The sequence below is a fragment of the Peromyscus leucopus genome, chromosome 2 (genome assembly GCF_004664715.2).
Source record: "Peromyscus leucopus breed LL Stock chromosome 2, UCI_PerLeu_2.1, whole genome shotgun sequence".
NCBI lineage: Eukaryota > Metazoa > Chordata > Mammalia > Rodentia > Cricetidae > Peromyscus > Peromyscus leucopus.
Genome location: NC_051064.1, coordinates 123,533,106 through 123,542,075, shown reverse-complemented (window position 1 = coordinate 123,542,075; position 8,970 = coordinate 123,533,106). Strand labels below are relative to the sequence as shown.

Sequence of the window (8,970 nt, the reverse complement as noted above, 5' to 3'; positions counted from 1 at the left end):
CACATCAGGTGGGTTCTGGGGATCTAACCTGGGTCTCATGCCTGTGTGCCAAGTAATTTACAGAGCCAACTTATTCATGTTTTGCTATTGTGTGGGGTTTGTTTTGGTTTCATTATGTAGCCCAGGCTGTCCTGGAACAAATGATTTTTCTTATATGGCCTTCTAAGTACTGGGGTTCGAAAATTTACACACAGCAGGATGCTCCTCCTTCTTCCTTTTGTTTTGTTTTGTTGGTTTTTTGAGACAAGATTTCAATGTGTAACAGTCCTGGCTGTCCTGGAACTCATTTTGTAGACCAGGCTGGCCTCAAATTCAGAGAGATCCACCTGCCTCTGCCTCCCAAGTGCTAGGACTAGCCTCCTAAAGGCTGGGGTTAAAGATGTGTGTCCCCAGGGCCAGCTCCAGATGCTCCTTCTTGCATGATTCCTTCCTCTCCCCTTTTCACTGAAATCTGCAGCTTCTCTGTCCTTCAGCACTCTTGTCTACACTGGTTGATTACAGGGATATTTCTAAGATTCCCCGAAAGCACAATGACTCCCATCTCTGTGTTCCCTTTGGCCCACTCCAGGGTCTCTGACAGAACAGACTTGTAACAAATGCATCTGGAGAATTAGTTTCCCAGGTGCAGAGTTCTTTAATGGAATGAAGAAAATGTTTTGAAAATAGTAGTGATAAATGTGTAATGCTGAATTACACATCCAAACACATTGGATTCTATGCTATATACAAGTGAATGTTTAGTAAAGGCACTCTCAGAGAGAGGGATTCAGCTGGAGATAACAAGTCCTCAGTCAGAGACCCTCCGGGGATCTCTGGGGAACCGAGTGTTCGGTATACAGCCACAACTATGATGAATGCAGAGTTGGAGAAAAAGTTATCACTGATAATACAGCATGCTGTGTATAAACTGAGGGATTTACAAACCTCTTTATTTACATTTCAAAAGAATGTATAGCTTTCCACCCTAGAAAGACAGCAGTGACAGCCATTATGCAGAGGAGCAGCTCCGCAGACTCTGGTTCCTTCTCCAGTCTTCAAGACCCAGGTCACAACCACCTCAGCCTGACCCCCTCTTCTGTGGACTCAGAGCTGGGACAGCTCGCCTAATCATCTCTGGGCTGCTCCTTTCTGCCATTCTCTCACATCCAGAACTCCTGACTGTGCCTTACAATACTTCAGTCATTTACAAAAGCATCTGGAAGCGAGATATTTTTAGCTAGCACCAGGGACAAGAACTCTCTTTTAAAGGATGTACTGAATCTTGGTATTCACCACTAAAAAAGATCCTCAAGTGGAAAATGTGCAATCTGTGCCTCTTTCTAAAATAAAACCTTTAAGGTTCAAAGAAAAAAAAAAATTCCACCCTGAACTACATCCTTACCAGACACAACAGCCACACAAGGAGCTGAAAGACCTGCTGTTTCCAGTGCAGACCACACCACAGAGTAAAAGATGATGGGGGGGGGGGGTGCGGGGACCCCAGCCTTCCTCAGTCCAGGCGTGGGACCCACACTCCCCTCCCTCCTGGACTCTATCCCCACTTCTCCGCAGAGGCCACCAGGCATGTCTCTCAAACCCTGGCCTTCAGCTCTTGATCACGATGCCCTGGGGACTTGCCCTCTTTAAGTTCCGGGTCACAGTCTGGAGAACTACTCTGGCTTTCGACAGCAGGAAGAACACCTGAGTCCAGCTTTCTTCTTTTCCTCAGTAGGTGCAAGTGAGATTTGGACTTTATGTGTGCTGAGAAGACAAAACCAAAGAGACAAAATGCCAGAGTTTTCTAGAATTAATTCTAAAAATAAACAAATAAGAAAATAAAAAAAAAAACCCAAAACCAAACATTTACATTCAACTATACAATCTTTTTCTTTAACTATTAATACATAACAGAGTAGACATGTGCTTTTGCTGTTGTTTGCTTGAGACAAGGTTTTACTCTGAAGCCCAGACTGACCTCAAACTTAGACTCCCCCTGCCTTCACCTCCCAGGCCTGTGTTACACACTGGGCCAAGGCTCTGCCAGGCAGGAAGAGCTGTGAGCTCAGCCCACGGCTGCATGAACTCACCAATCCTCTCTTTCTTACCCGAAGACTACTTCATACGGGCTAATTTTTACTATCTCGTTCTACAAAGCAATCTCTGGGAACACCTAAAGAGAGGGATGGCCAGACTAATATTTATTTACTTAATTGTGCATGTATGTCGGGGTAGGAGACTGTTTGCCAGAAAGCTCCTTCATCTACTAAGCCTAGGATAAATTCTTTTACACACAGTAAAAGCATCATTTTTTTTTAAGGTTTGGAAGTATAAGTATGGAAGATTTAGAAGCTGAAGAAAATTTGTGTGGGAAGAAGAGGCAGCTTTATCCTCTGACTAGAGCTTAAGGCAAACCTGGGCTCTGGGCTGCTCTCCATGGCAGCGGGAGACGGGAGCCCAGGAGGACCCGACAGATGGCACCATAGAAGCCTCACACAGCCCGGCTCACAAAGGCTCACAAACGCTGCTTCTCTAAGGCTCTCCCCAAAGGACGTTCGACGAATCGACGCACTAAGTTCCCTTTACAAAGCAGTCAGACGCCTCTCTCTTCCCTTTTCATCATTATACACCAACAACAATCAAGGCTTCTTCTGCTGCATGGGCACACGGCCGTCCCCAGTCTCTGACAATGGGGTTCATTTTGCCAAAGATGTCGGTTAATAGACCTAATCATTCCATGGGATGATGTGGAGAGAAACATCTACTGTGAGAATCCAAGCAAAGCAATCTTCGGAGCAGGCTTCCCATAGCTGGGTCAGGCTAGTTCAGGTTAGCTCTCTCAGCTTTCCCTACCTTTCTTCCCAGCCTGAGAGTGCTGAGAAGACCCTCGGCCTCTGAGGACCCTGTGCACACCTGCCCCTCCCAGCTGGGCTGCTCCCAACCAGCCTGCAGGAGCTGCCTGCCGCCTTTACTTCTATGTGTCCCGCAAGCGCATTCTAACAGGAAAGGCGAAGGGACTCCTCCGGGATGGTGCTCCTATTCCAGGTGCATCCGGAGGGCAGCGGTCTTCTGTGCTTCAGGATACAGAGTCAACTAGTCTGGCAAAGGTTCTCAGGAATCCGTCTGTCCTACTACAAAGCTGACTCCAGCATTCAACCCTTGAAGACTAAGTTTTAGGAAGTGTGACCCCCCACACACACCCTAATATAGTTCCCATGACCCCACACAGCCCCCAGCTACACTCTACCTGCCCATTCCCGGTCCCCAATGATGATCCGGTCACAAAGGTCACACATGTGGTAACTTCTCTTGTTCTCAGTTTCATTGTATGGCATCTTCATTGGAGTGGCTGTAGGTTTGTGACCCTAAGAGAGCAAAGGGAGGAGTATTCAATTCAAAGAGATTTGGGGGCAATTCTCTGATATTAAGGGGAGTGGGATTCCCCAAATTATCCCAAAATTCCTTTTTCATCCCCTAGAGAGCAGGTAGGCTGTTAACAGATTTTAGCAACCACCTTTCTAAATGTGAAAGTAAAAACAAGCTTCGGGAATCTAAAAGCAGCCAGTCCCGCTGATTTACTCCACTGAAACGAGTTTTGGCTCCCCAAGTTAGCAGCAAAAGCCTCAATAAAAGGAAGCCCTCTGCAAACCTGACAACAGGCCATGCCTCCTTAATAGTCACCTGGATGAAACTTTGCACTATACTGAGAGCAGGTTCCAGAACAGACTCCTCCCACTTCGAAACGTCAGACACTTCTAAGCCATATACTGGGGGGACACTGGGACCAGGTCCTAATGATGACAAAGAAAAGTTGTGAGAGCCTGCTCTACAAGACCCAATCTATTCTGTTTCCAGGACTCTTAAAACCCTCAAGAGGAACACGTGACATTCTGACCATGCTATTCATTCTACTATAAATATGAGCTACAATCCCAAAGACCCAGAAGCTTGATTCATAAGCAGCCTACAAGCCTAACCATGTAAACAGAGACTCGAGAGCACAATCTTTGACCAGTAAGGAAATCAAAATGGAGTATCAGCTCTGGTGACCACTGAGTGGACTATTATGAAACAGCTCTTTAGGAGGAACAAGCTGAGAGTTTTGAGTGAGTGCCTGCTCTAAACTTTATGTCATCTTAAAGTATGGTTCTGTGTGGGAAGAGGGTTCATACTCCTTGATAGCATCTGGATAACCACAGGCCTTAACCAATGTACCACTGAACTAAAGAACTAGTCTTGGGGCTCATCTAGTTGAATCTCACTCTGCCCTCCATGCTTTTTTTTTTTTTTAGAGACAGAGGCTCATGTGGCGCAGGCTGTCCTCAAACTCATATGTACTTGAGGTTGGTCTTGGACCCCTGATCCTCCTGTGTCTACCTTCCAAGTGATGCGATTACAGCCAGGTAGCCCAATGCTAGGCTCCTAAGAGCCATATCTAAAGAAGGGGGAATTCAAGCAACACTCCGGTCCATACTTCGGACCGGCCGGGAGACTGGAGCTGTCATGGAGGGAAAGACATCCGCCCATCTGGCCAGCTGTGCTGCATACCTTAGCTTCGGTTCCCCCACACTCTGCAGAGACACTGCTCTGCCTTCTACAGCTAGGTGAAGTCAGTTACTGGATGGCAAAAAGCACCGTCCCGTGGGCAGAAAACATCAAAGGCATTGGGATGCCAACGGCTGGCAGGTGCTGGCCTTTTGAGTGTGCCAACCACAAATAAGAGTCTTCATAAACCGGACTGGCCTACACCTGCCACCACATGGAAAGGTGAGACCAGGAGGTGCAGGCTGCACCACAGCACACCTGGCCTTGGTTAAGCTCTGCACCTGTTTCTAGGCCACTCTACATTTTCCTTTCTCCTCTGAGTCCTTTGTTGGGCCTCTGTGCCCTGTCTAAGCACCTTTCAACAAGTTCTCGGCTCCCAGCTGCTATTTCTGGCTTGGGTCCAAGGCCAAGCTGGGGTGGGGAAGTCCCTCTGGCTCTCTGCCAGGCCATATCCCAGAAGACTAACCCTGCCCAATCAAATGTGGCTCCTGACTTTCAGGGCAGCTGTGCCTTTCTCTCTGGCACCAGGACTGCGCCTGAAGAGAATGAGGTGCGGGCATATGACACTGTGCCATCAACCCCTCCTGCCGCAGAGACAGGGATTACTACGGCCTTACCACAAGAGGAAGTTCTAAACTACTACAAAAAAGCCTTTTGTTTCAGACTTACTGTCCGACTTGGGAAGGGAAGTTGCACTTGAAATCTGTGGTTCTGAACATCAAGTTCAGCTGAGATGAAGGTGGGATCCCTGCTACTTATCAAGACAGGCAGACAGAGGGTAAATGGGAAGAAGCGACACCATATATCAAGGTATACATGGTCAAAGGCACCAAGGGCAGGGATGGAGGCTGTGACTGGAAGCAGAGGTCACCGGCAAAAAGCCAGCTGGAGATGATCCAGAAGTGTATTTTAAAAGTGTCTCCAAGATAAACTAGGGTGGGGATAAACTTCACTACACTTAAATGTATCTCCTTTTAGCTCATAAGCACACAACTGGGGACCCGAGGGCCAATATGAATGTCAGTTAGCCAACAGTAGAGCTAAAAGAAACATGAGCCTAGACTTAAAAAGTCAGGTCTGTATCTGGGCTCTAGCACCTTCTAGCTGGTGTGTGTGTGTGTTACTGGACTTCTACTAGGTCCTCCCATTCTTATCTGTAAAAACAATTACCCCTTCACTTTGAAGCCTCGATATTACTATACATAGCACAAAACTGAATGACAAAGACACAGGATCTCACTGTTCTTTCCTTCCCTCGCCCTTAAAAGTTCTGTCCAGTTAAAGTGTCAGCTGAAGCAATTCAAGTACCATGTATCTGACCCCAAAGATAAAGCAAGGGTAAGCAAACAGTGTATGCTTCGCCTTTTTATTAAAGATCACCAGAGCCAGGACCACTTGAACTGGGAAAGCTCCCTGCAGATGTCTGCCTGCTCTTCAGGCAGAAGACTCAAGCTGGCGTCAGACCTGACACCCAGCCTGCTCACAGGGAGCTATCTTTTCTCCACCTCCTGCTTGCAGCCACCACCATCTGTTCAAGGAATAAGGACAACTCTTCAATGGAAACTTAACTGCTATTTTTTCCTTCCTGAGACATCACCAGAAAACACCCTTGAATAATCATCTATGCAAAAGACCCACCTGTGGTCTAAATTCTAGGGCCAGATCTAGAAACTAACGTTGGTTTGCTGAATGAGCAGAAGACATCAATATTCTGTCAAAAAGGATCCAGAAGAGGAGGAGAAAAGTGGAACTCACTGCTCAAAAATCGGTTTTTAACCCATCGGTTTTGCTTCCGGGCATATCTCTTGGTGACTTGTTTCAGAGCCTCAATCCCTGGAAGATACGGCAGACATGGGCATCCAGGTGAGCCTTTCTGTCTGTCAGGAGACAGCACCTCCCAGCCCAGGAGCAAAAGAAATCGGCACACTGTTAGACCTCACAGATAACAATCTCGGTTTTTAGCTGGGACTCTTCTAGCCTCAGCTCAGACTATCCCCCAAGGATGTCCAAGACTAGGTCAGACGGAGGAAGTCACACCTTTCTTTAGAAGCTGGTTACTAGTCTCTGGTGTGCATTTTCCCTCAGTGATCAGGTACTCGTGAAATTCCTTGAAGCCAATTGATTGGAAGATACCATGTTGATAGTCCTGGCTGGGAACAGGAGAGCATCAGCAGTGAGCCACAGCCTCTGAGACGGATTGAGTAGGGGCCTCGGATATTAGCTCATTGATGAGAACAGTGAGATCCTGAGCAATTACTGACAGAAATTCTCCCCTTCCCGCCCCACCAGTCCCCAGGTCATTTCCTTAAAAGTAACTCCTGGGAATGTCTGAAAGAAAAGCAAATTACCCTTGTAACAGGCATATAATAAACCTCCTGCAACAGGTCTAGCCAATGCCAAAGCCGAAGACCAGTGAGTATATCCAAAACCAGCACTATGTCTATGGTCTTGCAACCACAGACAAGCAACGGAGAGTAAGTCAGAATAGTAGCCAGATCCTCACCCATTTTCTGAAATGTTCTTAAGATTATAGCGTCTGTGAAAATCTCTCAGTTCTTCCAAGAGTCCAGCAGCAAGCATGTCATCCACTCTCTTATCCAAGCGTTCATCTAGAACTTAAGTCAAAACAGCCCATGAATGAGCAGCATGTGGCAGGTGCCTACTACATACTCACAGTGAATTGAACAGGCTGCCATAAAGAAGGGTTTTTATCCAAATTAAAGCATTCAGATTTCAGAGTATATAAAAATTCATATTGTATTTGCTTGTATTCTGGACTGTGCAAGAGCAAAGCAAAAAAGAATGAAGCACGTGCCTTCTTCTTCTTCTTCTTCTTCAAACAGCATCTAACGACAGCTGGAGTGAGGGTGAGCGCTCTGCTGTGTAGACTGCACACCAACCGCTCGCTGAGGGTTCCCTGTTGACTTGCCTTTTCTCTTGGTTCTTTCACAGGGTCTTACTATATAGACCAGGCTGCTGTGGAATTCACTACATACACTGGGTGTCCTCGAACTCACACAGATCCTCCTGCCTCTGCCTCCCAAGGGCTGGGATTAAAGGTGTGCGCCATTACAACTAGTGGTTGACTTTTATTTTGTCACATTTTTTACTCTAACCTTGTGTTACTATCATCTCAGAATCCCCAGGTGACATCCTGGTGCATCCTGAACTACCAAGCTGAGTGGGAGAGCATTGTCAACCAGGTGCAGCAGCCGGATGTGGCTCTGCCATGAGTCAAAGCCATTAGTTTATCCTGAAGTGTAGTGTGAAGTTTGACTAGTAAACACTTCATTAAGTGACATTTTTCCATAAACTTATAACTGAGAGTGATTTAAGAGCAAATTATCCTTACAATTATGAGTGTTGGTGCTTATCTTTATTGTTGCTACTTCTCAGCCTCTAATGAGCACAGCTCTTTTTCTTACCTCACTAAGATTTGGTTACTGGGGACTGGTCATGTATGATGCTCACTACAAGCACTCTGAATCCATGTATAATTCATTTATTTTGCAGTGCTAGGACTTGAATACAAACCTTTGTGCATATCAGACAAGTGTTCTACTACTAAGTCATATCCCCAACCCCACAACTCTGTGTAATATTAGTTTATTGAATCCTTAATGGATGCTATAAGATATGTACTATTATTATCATTTCTATTTTATAGAAGAGTTGTAATACATAAAGGTAAACTAATTGGTCTTAAGAACTCACAGAATAAACAGTGGTGGTGGTGTATGCCTGAGATCCCAGCAATTGGGAGGCAGAGGCAGACAGATCTCTGTGAGTTCGAGGCCAGCCTCCTGGTCTACAAAATGAGTTCCAGGACAGTCAGAGCTATTACACAGAGAAACCCTGTCTTGAAATACAAAAAAAAAAAAAAAAAAAAAAAAAAAAAACCAACAACAAACCCTCACAAAACTGGGAGACAGTGGAGCAAGTGTGTGAAGTTTAACAGTGTCTTCAAGCCTGGGCAATTCACCACTGCACTGCACTGCCTGCCCACATAGCCATTTTGTTTTCCTAATGCCCAGAGAATGGTCTTTATCTCTTTTCTTAGGCCCACAGCACTCTGAGCAGATCTCTAGGCCAGCACTGAGGACTCTGCTGCAACCCTGTCTATCATCCCACCCCCAGGAGGTCTGCAAGGACAGACACTCTCACTCCTCTCTAAAGCACGCCACCAGAGTGCTTGGCACTGTCCTGACAGGGCAGCAGAACACTTTAGCAACAAATGCTACCAGGTTGGCTAGGAACCATCACACCTGTTTCTCAGGCCTTCAGTCAACCACGAGGTCAGACCCCCATCCACGGAACTCTTCCCTCACTCTCCTCTCTCAGCCTGCTCTAAGTGGCAGTCTCTTTTCCACTCTGTACATCTCATCCTACCCTACTCTGGTATCTGAGAAACAGCATTCTCCTCTGTCCCTGAGGGAACAGCATGGAGCC

The 8,970-nt window shown here is 46.4% G+C and overlaps 1 protein-coding gene across 2 annotated transcripts in view; it reads right to left on the bottom strand.

The window, feature by feature from the left end:
- Positions 1-894: 894 nt before the first annotated feature.
- The window catches only part of Trit1 (tRNA isopentenyltransferase 1), a 47,040-nt gene continuing 38,964 nt past the window's right edge, over positions 895-8,970 (bottom strand). Inside the window, exons 6-11 of one of the 2 annotated variants that reach the window (XM_028854480.2) lie at positions 7,025-7,136; positions 6,559-6,671; positions 6,277-6,354; positions 3,658-3,767; positions 3,224-3,341; positions 895-1,740 (exon numbers count right to left, since the gene is read on the bottom strand). In XM_028854480.2, the coding sequence (XP_028710313.1) occupies positions 1,571-1,740; positions 3,224-3,341; positions 3,658-3,767; positions 6,277-6,354; positions 6,559-6,671; positions 7,025-7,136 (701 nt within the window). In that variant the 3' untranslated portion in view covers positions 895-1,570. The remainder of the gene's footprint in view (positions 1,741-3,223; positions 3,342-3,657; positions 3,768-6,276; positions 6,355-6,558; positions 6,672-7,024; positions 7,137-8,970) is intronic. The other variant, XR_003732869.2, reaches the window with a different exon arrangement.